This window comes from Martes martes (genome assembly GCF_963455335.1).
Source record: "Martes martes genome assembly, chromosome: 6".
NCBI classification, from domain to species: domain Eukaryota; kingdom Metazoa; phylum Chordata; class Mammalia; order Carnivora; family Mustelidae; genus Martes; species Martes martes.
In genome coordinates, this window is record NC_137893.1 from 81,840,537 (window position 1) to 81,853,277 (window position 12,741).

General features: G+C 41.9%; 1 protein-coding gene across 1 annotated transcript in view; it reads right to left on the reverse strand.

Moving 5' to 3' along the window:
* Positions 1-12,741, reverse strand: part of DCBLD1 (discoidin, CUB and LCCL domain containing 1) — a gene marked incomplete at its 5' end in the record, with an annotated part of 66,565 nt that overhangs the window by 24,913 nt on the left and 28,911 nt on the right. Inside the window, 2 exons of the mRNA XM_080805607.1 lie at positions 1,241-1,292; positions 2,931-3,065. Of these exons, the coding sequence (XP_080661733.1) occupies positions 1,241-1,292; positions 2,931-3,065 (187 nt within the window). The remainder of the gene's footprint in view (positions 1-1,240; positions 1,293-2,930; positions 3,066-12,741) is intronic.

A 12,741-nucleotide genomic window follows, 5' to 3' on the forward strand; every position in this document is an offset into this window, starting at 1 on the left:
ATAGGGCAAATGTAATTATTAGTCATTTTAATTATTGTCTAATTATTTATATTATTGGCCATTTTCTTTTTTGCTTATCTGCTAGACTTAATATTAGTTAACACTAGACTCGATTCTGCATATAAAATAATCTCATTTACTAGCATATCCAAGATAGTCAGGACCATTGACTCTCGTGCCTGACTGTCTGGGTATACTCATGAAATGTGTAGCCCTGGGAGAGCTACGTAATTGCTTTGTGCTTCTGTTTTCAGGGTCTGACAGAACCTACCTTGCAGGCCCACTGGAACATTCACTTGAGTTATTTATATGCAAAGCCTAGGGAGCTGTGACTGGCATGAAGAAAGCACTCTAAGGAGTTCTAGCTGTTGTTAGTGGTGTTACTGACAGTCCCCTCTAGACCAGTGGTTCTCTACAGGGTGTAAATTTTGCCTGCCCTGGGAGACATCTGGCAACATGTGGAGACATTTTTGGTTATCAAGACCGGCACACAGAGGGTAGAGACCAGCGATACTGGTGACGGTGAATATCCAACAATGCACAGCACAGCTCTTCACAACAAAGAATCATCTAACCCAAAATAACAATGGTGGCAAGGCTGAGAAATTCTGCTCCAAACTGCTCTCACTTTATAGACGAGGAAAGGTACATCAAAGAGATTCAGTAATTTTTCAAGTTAAAGTAAAGCTGGAATCAAAAATTTCATCTCCTATTCTCAGTAAGTTTCCCTTTTGCGAGAAAGACAAAATGAACTCCTTCTGAACATGAAGGAATTACCAAAAGTCACTTCCAAATGCTGGCCAGGTCAAAAAACACATTCTAGACTCCACTATGGCTCATTGGTACTCATAGTAGAACTCAGGGGTCAGCAAATTGTAGCTCATGGCCAAATCCTTGCTGCTGTTTGTTTTTGTAAATAAAGTTTTATTGGAACACTGCCACACACGTTTGTTTACATACTGTCCATGACTGCTTTCGTATCACAGCAGCAACAGAAACTATGAATAGATGCAAAAGAGCCTACATTGCCTGCAAAATTGAAAATATTTACTATCTGGCCCTGGACAAAAAGTTTGCTCATCTCTGCTCTATAGGAAAGCATTTCAAGTATTCATTACTTACAAAATAAATGATTTTAAAAACACTAAACACAAATAAGGTACTTTATCTGGTTTAATGTGAAGGAAAACATAATCTCCAGCAACATACGCCTGCAGCACAGCCTGGACACTGTATTTACCTGTATTCTGTCTTCAAGTAATGGTTAGCGCGTTCCAAGCACGTTATCAAATCTGTCATAAAAAAAGATAACTGCAATTAGGAAACTGAATGGAAGGACACTCATGCTCAAAAAAAAAAAAAAAAGAAAGAATTTTAAGTAAGTTTAAATAAAAAAGGATTTAAAAAAAATTTTTTAAAGATTTTATTTATTTGAGAGAGAGTGAAGTATAAGAGAGCACAAGGTGGGGGGTGGCGGGGGAGAAGTGGAGGGAGAGGGAGACGCAGACTCCCTGTTGAACAGGGAACCCAAGGTGGGACTTGATCCCAGCACCCTGAGATCATGACCTGAGCAGAAGGAAGAAGCTTAACTGACTGAGCTACTCAGGTACCCCTAAAAATGGATTTTTAAAAAGCATTTATTCACTATCTAGTTATTATCTGAATTTGTCCATTTAAAAATTAATTAAAACTGAGAATAATGTCTTCAGGATTTAACCAATTTCCTCCATTTCTCATTTCTACCACCAACCATGGTTTTTCAGCAATTGCCCAGTGAATGGTAACAGTAACTATTTCAAACAGAAAAACCAACACTGGTTCATTACTGTCCACCACTTGCCTACAAAGATCATGTGTATAATAACCTCCCTTGGCAAGAGGAAAACAATTTCAAAAGCCTGATGTAGTTCATAGAGAAGGTTTGGGAACATTTTAACTTCGCAATTTAGCTAGAGGCATCTGAGTGACCATGGAACCACATGTTTATTGAGAATATAACCTTTCCACTCTGATCAGTCAGGACCAAGGACTTAAAAAAAGAGAATGCTCTTTGGAATACAGAACTGAATGAACACCCAGCAATGGGCATGCTAAAATGCACTGGATTTTAATGCGTTTAGATCAACCTAGGATAGTTTCCAAAATATTCCACACTTGCTGCAAAAATTCTTTCTTTCCTTAACATATTCAGTAGTTCTTAGGGAGCAATGTATGGTGAACACTCAACCTGCTGGGGTCTGTTGGGATTGGCCAGATTGATTGGCTGAGAGGGAAATAAAGGTGCACCCCCTTTCTAGAGCATTTCTGCCAGCAGGGACTGAGAGCAGAAACTCTGGGTACTTCTGGGCAGCCATGGAGTGTGGGTACAGAAATCACCTTGGAGCACAAGAGGTCTGGACAAGAGGTCATGCTTTCCTTTCTCATCAGTTTTCATACTCCCCTTCTCTCCTGCTCAAGTGTCAGCTCCAAGGTTAAGGCACACTGTGACAGTGACTTCACATGTGACTCACACTGCCATGCTTCCTCCATGCTGGTGCACTGGTGTATGTGAGTGGACGCAGGGCGTGGAGGGCAGAGGTGCCACTGGTTAAAAGGCTTGTTCCCTAGGCTAAGAAATGTTGGGGAGGGCTCCAGAGAATAACCAGAACATAAAATAGCCCCAAAGATGCATCATCCAAGGTTTCTAGGAAAATGAGATCAACCTCTCCCACATAGGTCAGCTGATCAACCTAACATGTTTGATAAAAGTATTCCAAGTTCAGACCTAACTGCTTACCAAGATACTGCATCCTTCTCTTTCTTCACATATTCTATACTAGGTCACAATTCTGTCCCGTGATGGTGATAAAAGGAGCAAGAGGAATTCTTAGACAGACACAAGTTGACAGATTTGGCCACCTAGATCTGTACCACCAGATCTTCTGCTATACCTGGATGGTCACTGCTGGCATAGGTCAGCAAAAATCCCCTCCCCGAAATGTGGGATCCACTCTCAAAGCGAACAGTGACTTCGTTCGTGTTCAATAGGAGTTCTTTGGGGACAGGCAAACTTCCACAATATGGTCCTAAAAACAAAGCACACTTTTGGCACATTCAAAACTTAGACCAGCACAAAGAATTGGTATATGGTATTTTTTTTTCCTTAAAGGTGAATTTTAAAAGACAACACATATTTAAGATTGCAGTTGTTACCCAACTGAAATTTTGCTTATTATTAGAACTTATAATTAGTGCCTAAATGTGGACTTGATGATACTGACAAGCCAAGGGGTGGGGGGTGTGGCTAACTCTAGATAAGCAATAGGCTGAACTAGCTAATTGTGAATAACCCAAGAGATAGGTTTCAGCTTTTGTAAACGAAGACTAACAAAGGTCAAATACATTAGGTAGTCAAGAAAATGTTTTCACAGAGGTGATATTCTAGGAGTCTCCTGAATTTGCTAGAAGAAACTCACAAATTTTTTTTTCAAGGTTTCCAGAATTAAAAGACTGTTCAATGCATGGTAACGATCTTATTCTCATGCAGTTTACACATTTATTTCTCTCTTACAGTACCTTTTGGTTAACCCATATAATTTATTTTGATTTGCAAAATGAAGTTTATAAAAAACCAGAAGAAATTTCTAAAGGCTTTTGAAATACTGTAGTACAACTTGTGCAATGGAGAGTACAGAACATCATTTCTAGAATAAGTCAGTTGAAATGCAATAGGAAGCTCCATGAACTTTCAAAGGACAAAATTAGATTTGGAACTAGAAAAGAAAAAAAGACCTTCCTCAAACTACTCAAGTTTAGGTTTAGTTTGTAAATTGTCATCTTGAAAATCATGTATGTAAGACATAGTAAGTCTAAGAAAATAGGGATTAACAAGCAAAGTTTGAAGACAGGTGTTCTTCATTAACTTCTCCCCAAATAAAACAGCATGGAAGGAGTCAACGGCAACATCAGGTCAACAGCCCACAGTGACAGCAGTGTCAACAACAGGTTAAGGAAGGAGGAGGGAAAGAAAAAGGCTGGAAGAGGATGAGGAACCCCCCACTAAGCATCTCTCTCCTGCTATATGGGACCGGACTTCTCTTTCGTCCTGTCCAGGTCTCACATTTGGAAGATGTAATTGAATAAAAGAGAAATGTTGTGTGTTTATCTTCATGCCTCAACTCTCTGTTGTTCCCTATTATTAAGTTATAGTGAAATCCAAATTAAAAATGATGACTTACCTCTTTAGAGATTACTCATCATATACAATTGTTTACATGAAATAGTAGCAAACTGCTTAGAATAGCACCTAGCATGTAATGAGAGCTGCAGAAGTACTTAGTAATTAGTATAAGTAGTTAAATAAATAAATGAATGAATGAATACATTAAGAGAAACAAATAAATAATTTCTATTTTCCTTTTAGACTATGTTCCGTGGGTGAGAAACTTTTTTATCCATCACTTTATCACCAGCAGCTTATAGGAGACCTGGTATGTGGTGGCCTTTCAAACATTGTTAGAATTGGAATAAAGTTAAATGTTCTTCTGTTCGTAACAGTTTTGAAAAGCCAAACCTGATTATAAAGATACATGAAAGATTTAATCCTGGCATTTTAAAAAATCATGAAGAAGTCAGGAAGAGAAATGTGGAAAAACAAGAAAGGAAAGAAAATCATTAGTGTAATAAATATATGGCTGTTTGTAAACTTTAACAGTGCTTGTACCATGGTAGAGAAGCAATTTATATTAAATCCATTTTTTGGTAGAGTTATGTAGAATAAACATTTTTTCACAATTAAAATGAGTCAGGTTACTATACTTGACTTTTGCAACTTTGTTTTACATATGTTTGAAATTCCTTTGTTCTCTGCACAGATCAGTACAAATCTAAGAATAAAAATGAAATAACTATTGGTAAATCAGAATATTTTTCTAACCACACTTATCTTTCCCAGGAGGAAATAATAGTGTATATACTCCTCTCCAAACTACGATAACGAAACAAATCCCACCTCCAGTTTCTGTAGCATTCCAATGAGTCCTAATAAAAACAGTGAGGGAAGCAAATCTAAACTGATGATCAGTGAGAACTTGTTTGGATTTTTCTAGTTCAAATACATTTTGAACTAAATTATATATGTAATTTTAAGGTGTACTGTATATTCATTTGATACACTGGTATACTTTACTATGATTGTCATTATAAGGATAATTAGCACCTCCATCATGTTACATAATTACTTCTTTTTGTAGTTGGAATAATTAGGTCTAGTCTCTTAGTAAGTTTGGCGATTATACAGTTGACCCTCAAACAATGTGGTGGTTAGGGATGCCAACCCCCGCGTAGCCGACCGCGTAGCTGAAAACCCATGGATAACCTTTGACTTTCCAAAACTTTTTTTTTTTTTTAAGAATTTATTTATTCATTTTAGAGGGAGCACAGGCCCACGTCGGGGGGGTGGGGGTGGGCAGGGGTTAGGAAGGAGGGAGAGGGGCAGAGGAAGAGAGAAACTCTCAGGCAGACTCCGGAGGATGGGGACCAAAATGGCGGGTGGTGGATGGGGGGTTTCAATCCCAGGGCCCCAAAGTCACGACCTGACTGAAAATCAAGAGTTGGTCACCCCATTGACTGAGCCACCCAGGTGTCCCTCTTGATTCTCCAAAAACTTAACCACTAACAGCCTACTGTTGACCAGAAGCCTTACCAGTAAGAGAAGCAGTCAATTAACACATATTCCGTATATTATATATATAATATACTGTATTCTTATAATAAAGTAAGCTAGAGAAAAGAAAGCATTAAGAAAATCATAAGGTAGAGAAAACACACTTACAGTACTGTATTAGAAAAATTCTTGTGTAAGTGACCTGCATAATTCAAACTTGCATTGCTCAACAGTCAATTTCAATATTGCTGTCTATATTCGCTATACTGTGAATTAGACTGAGGCATATTTACTCCTCATTGCAAGCCTGTACCCCTAAATAACATCAATCTACCCACCCCATCGCACCACAGGTCCCCTGGTAACCACGCCCTTTTACTCTGTTTTTATGAGCTTGGCTGTTTTAGATTCCACATGTAACTGATATCATACAGTACTTATCTTTCTCTGTCTGACTTATCTCACTTAGCATAGTGCCCTCAAGGTCCACTCCTATTGTTGTCAATGGCAGGATGTCCTTCTTTCTCATAGTTGAATAACTGGAATTTTTTTTTTTTTAAAGATTTTTATGGAACATTTGAAAGGAAAGGTTGCAATACTGCATATATCTTCCACAAAGAGACAAGACTACATGTCATCATGCTAGGTTGTTACACAATACATATAACTTCCTACCTACCCCAAAACACAAAAATACAGTAAAACTCTAATTTGGTTGCATCCTCCCACAGTCATGATAGGAACGTAAATATTCCTGGAAGAAGTTCAAAGATAAAATGTAAACACACACACTCCTTCAATCACCTTTACCCCCTCAGGCACCCATCTCTCTCCCACTATAAATAAACCCTAGATGGGATGGGATATACTATCAACGAGGGATTATATGCTACTCTGTTAGGGTCCTCACCGCTCAACCAACACAAGGGTCAGAGGCAGCATTAGGCAAGCAGGGAGGCTCGAAGTCCAAGTCCAACGCTGCCTATTGTATCGCCTGTGGCAAAACATCCATTATTTCCTGTCTGAAGGCCTGACAGATAGACAGATTCCTTTTCACAGAATGGAAGTTAATAACTGCATTCCTCGAGTTAAAAGGGAAAAGAGACGAAAATGGAAAAATGTGACTGACTGCAGTAAGAGGGAAAAATAATGAATGGGAAGGCACTGAAGGAACCTACCAGTCTGTCCCAATCAACGTTTTCAGTTTTCAGCCAAACTCTATGGAGGACTATAGCTCTTCTTATGACAAAGCCATCCTCCGCCCACGCCTGGCCACACAATGTTTTTCTCTGTTAGGATTCTCCATCGAGGCTTTTAAAAAGGGGCTAGCTTGTATTTCTACATTCCCAAAGACAACTCCAAAGGAAACCCAATATTGGCTTGGTGACTTCTAACTCGGATCATGGTTGTGGTCTCCGTCCCGGGATCCCGTCTTTCTGGAAGGGGTCTTAAGAACAGTAGCAGACCTGAACAGAGGACTCCCAGTTCTAGATGCATGTGTGCTTCACACCTGGCCATGCTGTGTGTTCTGTAGCACTTGGACTTGCTAACTTCCACCTTCCCTCCCCTCGGTCCCAGTCAGGGAGGCGGGTTCCATCTCACTCTGCCGTCCCCAGTTCCCATCAGACTGGGGCACCGCGGCGAGGCAGTTCATCAAGCAGGCAGACAAATCAGGAAAAATAAATACCTCTACCTTTTGTGAAATAAAATTGGTAGCCCTGGGTTGTGGGAAGAGCCCTCAGTGATGCCGAATGGAATAGTGTTGTGGCATTTGGCACTGCACGTGAGACCAAGACCTAGCAGACAATGCGCTGATTCCACGGACAAAGGAAGAAAGGGCCAGGAACTGTAGGAGCTGCCTTCACTGAGCACAGTAGGCCAGTTCCTCTCAACACATCCCTTGTTCGGAGCTACTGTTCCATGAGCAGCTGTGGGGGAAACCTTTCATCTTTCCATGTGTGAATAAAAGAAAACTGTCCTACAAGGAAGAATGAACTGTCTGCCCCGAGCCAAGCCCAAATCCTCTTGCTCTTCTGGCAGTCTTGACAGTCCATTCCGTACCGCGATTTATGCCACAACGACATTCCCTGTGGCCTGTCGCTGACGCCACATTACAAGGCAATAACAGTTTGGTTAATGACTGCTCCAAGCCATGTCAGGCGGCTGTGTGCTTTTCATCTTGAAACGGATGACACTAAGTTATTGTTTTGTCTGCGAGAAGGATGTGCTTAAAAACTGGGGTACATGCCATTAAGAAGTGAAAATTAAAAAAAAAAAAAAAAGCGAAAATAAACACAAACCCAGGGACCTCCTCCCCATCCCGATGCATACTCTCAGTGGTGAGAAACGAGAGACCTGACTCTTGAGAGATCTGTCATAAATCAAATTAAACAACAAGACAACGTCCTAAAAACTTTCATCAACCTTATGAACACCCTCTGCAGCACACATGTAATTTCTCACGAGAGATAAGAGCCTGCTGATGAGACTAAGTGACCCGTCCCGGGAGTGTCCCAGCCACACGGCACATAACCGGCGGCCAGGAAAGTGGCCGCTGGCGCGGCCCACGTGTGTGCTGGGAGGCGTGCTGATGAGGCAATCTCTAGAAATGCTGAAGCTGCAAACGCCTTTACACTGGCGTCCGTTCCCCACTTGCTTTTTCATGGCAGTCAAAGGGCACGGTTTGTCCTTCCTTGCAGACTGAAATAGGGTCATCTTACAAAATTACAGAATTTTCAGGGCCATTTTCTTCGAAAAGGAGGGGAATTAGCATAAAAAAGGATATGCCAGGACGGTGCTATTAAAACCATAGTCACGTAAGAGTGTAAGTGGCATCCCTGGAGAGTTCTGGTCTCTGGTTCCCAGACAAAAATCAGTGACAGATGATAAATGAATCAGGCAGATTCCAAGACAAAGGTGTGGCTTTCCCTGAGGCTCCAGGGCTCAGGTCAAGAAATGCCTTAAAGCTAGAGCTCAGAGGGGCTCCTGGGTGGCTCAGTGGGTTAAAGCCTCTGCCTTTGGCTCAGGTCATGATCTCAGGGTCCTGGGATCAAGTCCCACATTGGGCTCTCTGCTCTGCAAGGAGCCTGTTTTCTCCTCTCTCTCTCTGCCTGCTTCTCTGCCTACTTGTGATCTCTGTCAAATAAATAAATATTTTTTTTTTAAAAAGGCTAGAGCTCAGAACCCACCTAGGCCGTTACTCCTCTCCCAACAAAAGATGGCAACTGACACTCAATGACAGTGTCTCCAGGGAAGGGTCTGGCAGAAAGGAGGAGGAGGAGGAGGCCCATAGCTTTTTCTCCTTGAGGCTTATGGTTATGTCAATGAGACATCTTGTGTGGAAGGGTCTGGCCGATAGAAGTTTAGGATGCTTTCTGACTTCTATCATGGCATAAAAGACAAAATAAAATAAAACAAAAACAAATAAATAAACAAAAAGCAGTCCTTCTCAAGCAGACCCAATTGGAGGAGAATGAATGTACTTCTGAGGCCCAAAACAACTTTGCACAAGCTAGGAATTTCTTTAAAGGCTGTTTTATAGTATTATTTTTAAAAGTTGTGAAAATTTTGCATTCTTCAAAATGTGTCTGGGAGACATAAACCACTTAGAAAATAGACGCTACCAATCTTGTGTTTTTTCCTTATTTAGGATTTTTCTAAAAATCAACAGACAAGGCAGAATGATTAGATCTTAATGCAGTGTGCCCGATATGTATCATTCCAAAAATTATCACAGAAAACTTGTTGCAATCAAAACACTTGGCCTCGTTTCCCCATTTCTCTTGTTCCTAGGGTAATATAATGTAATGCTGGCTTCACACTGCTGTACTTCTAGATCACTGACAATGGTTAAAAAAATACTGGGAGTGGAAGTGGAAGTACAGGAAGTGGAAGAGAACAATTCTTGAACTTCCTGGTTTTTCTATATCTCAAATCACGTGGCAGATCAATTCAACCAATTCAGCCAATTCAACGAATTCACCATTAGGTTCCCATGGCAAGCTGGTTTCTTCCTACCCCTGACCACAATGTCTCCTGAAGCATTTTGGCTATGAAGCATTTCTTTGAAAGTGACAGTACTTGTCACGTGAGTGATTTCTCAGAACTGCATCTTATTCTCAGGATACTCCAGTGGGGAGGCCTGGAGAAGTTTCCATCTCTTCCAGCAAATGACAGACAAAACTACAGCTGAGGTCTTCTTATACACAAGCTGCTGGGTCAGATGGTTTCAGGGACATTACTGGGTTTAAGAGTGGAGTCGCTGGAATCAAATGCCCACACTCACATCCCAGGTCTAGAAAAGTGATAAGCAAGTTACTTGACCTATTTGAGCTTCGGTGTTCTTAGCTGTGGATGTTAATAACAGGCCCAACCTCAGGGCTATCAGGACAGTCAAATGCATTAGTTAGTCTCAAGAACTAAGCCCAGTGTAGAGCATATATTGAATGCTCAAGTGTAAGAGCCTTCTACAGCTCTTCATGGTCTTTTCTATAGAACAAGTAGAATCCTAAAATTTTATGTAAATCAAGCCTTTTTTTAAATGCAGAGGAGAGACTTACAGATCAAGGAATACAGTGTGAATAAAGATACTTTATCTTTTGTGAAAATCCAGATTTTCTTTTTAAGAGAGAGAGAGAGAATGGGTATGCAGGTGTGGGGGTAGGGTGGGCAGAGGGAGAAGGGGAGAGAGAGTTTTAAGCAGGCTCCACGTCCAGCACAGAGCCCCAAATGAGGCCCATCTCATGACCCTGAGATCATGACCTGAGCAACATCAAGAGTCAGACACTTAATTGAGCCACCCACACGCCCCCCAAATGCAGATTTTTTTTTTTTAAAGATTTTATTTATTTGACAGAGAGAGATCACAAGTAGGCAGAGAGGCAGGCGGAGAGAGAGGAGGAAGCAGGCTTCCTGCTGAGCAGAGAGCCCGATGTGGGGCTCGATCCCAGGACCCTAGGATCATGACCTGAGCCGAAGGCAGAGGCTTTAACCCACTGAGCCACCCAGGCGCCCCCCAAATGCAGATTTTTAAAAATATATGTTTGCTGAAATCAAGCTACGTGCAATCAGATTCATTAATGAATCGTATGAATTAATGAATTAATTAATTCAGTGAGCATGTACAAATGCAAGAGTGTGCTAAGCATACTCCAGATAGTGAAAAAATGAATAAAATGCAATTCCTTGCTCAGGGAACCCTATATCTGGTAGAGAAGCTAACACAATGATCTCAAACTGAGATTGGTCTCCAGTAGCAAAGGCTTAGAGAATCAACACAAGTGCCAGAGAGGGAGTAACTGATGCTGCTGGACGTCCAAGAAGGTTCTGGGGCTCCGGGGTAGGTAGCAATGGATCTGGTTTGTGTGTATGTATGTGTGTGTGTCCGTGTTAGAAGGGGCAGGAAATGCGGGGGAAGGAAAAGAGACCTATGGGAGGAACAGTGTCAATAAAAATACCATTGCAGGAAGCTGTATGTATGATATGTCTAGGAAAAGGCACAGATACAGGGAGACTCAGTGATGAGATTGGAAATGGGGATGGGGAGAAGAGTCAGGGAGCCTTGAATGCCACACTGACAAGTTTCTGCAGATAGGAGGGCACAATTAATAATTTTTGAAATAAGGAAAGAAAGAAATTATAATTACATTCAACGAGATAACCTTGGCCAGCCTGGCAGGACCAGAGACTGGCGAAAAGAGAGAGGGAAACAACAGAAAGCTCTTTCCTTCAGAAATAGATACAAAGACATGGGCTGGCAGTGAAATAAAAAAAGCCAAACTGAGCAAAACAACCTGTGGGTTTGGAGAATATGTGTTTTCTGCTCATCTCACAAGGCTGGATGGAGATCTGTACAGGGAGCTATTTCCAGCTCAGGGAACCCCTGCCACGTGCTTGGAATGATTCAGGCAAACTCAGGTGACCAGGAACGCACAGGGAGGGCAGGGTGTGCTGCTGCAGCTCAGCCTCTACTCGGTGGGAGGGAAGTGTTCAGAGTACTGAGGGGACCAATGTGTTTCTACACTCTTAGACCTCTTAGACGAAGAATAAGCTGTGTGCAATGCCACGGCAGGGGGGTGGGGGTGGAAGAGGGGAGGAAAGGGAGAGGAAGGGGAGGTGGAGAGGAGGGAGGGTGATGATGGCTAACATTTGCTGAGTGCTTGTTTTGTGCCAGGCATCATTCTTTCAAGTTACACATTTGTGCCTCCATCACCCAAAGATGGTAGATAGCACTATTTTGCCCATTTTATTATTTTTTAAAGATTATTTATTTATTTCTTTGACAGAGAGACAAAGAGAGAGAGCACGAGCAGGGGGGAGGAGCAAGGGGAGAGGGAGCAGCAGGCTGCCTGCTGAGCAGGGAGCCCAATGCAGGACTTGATCCCAGGACTCTGGGATCATGACCCACGCAGAAGGCACACGCTTAGCCGACTGAGCCACCCAAGCACCCCGTTTTGCCCATTTGAAAGATAGGGGAATGGAGATATGGAAAGATAACATAATTTGCTCACAGTTAAGCAATTAATAACTGAGCAGTGCAGCAGCAGTCTGAAGGCGAGCAGTCTAATTCCAGAGTCTGCACTCTTCAGCACAAGTGAAGAATCCCGGCAGAAATGACAGTGCCAATCTCCACGCACGCTGAAGGCCGGCCTGTTTTCACTGATCCTCAGTGACCCAGGTGGGGGAGTCTGAGAAGCCAGTATTTGGCTCCACCCACATTCTGCCAGCAAGTCCTTCAGCGGGTCCAGGGACCACCCTGAACTCCACACATCAAGGGAAGGCCAACTTTCAGGGGAAACTGGAATCCAGTCAATCTTCTTGAAATATCAGGAAAACAGAAATGACAATTCCTCTGGGGTCCCTGAGAGCAGGCCCTTTCTGGTTAGCATGACTGGAAATGAAACTTAACCGTAGGATGAGTCATAAAGAGTTTTAGAGTTGAGAAAAATGACCTTCAGTATGAATTCACAGCCCTCCCTCTTCAGTGTCATAAATAACAGTTAGCTATTTTATACTTGAAATGTAAGTATTTTGGTACGACACAGTGTCTAAATTAGCATCTGCTTTTCCGCCAAGTTCAAGATATTTTAATGTTATTT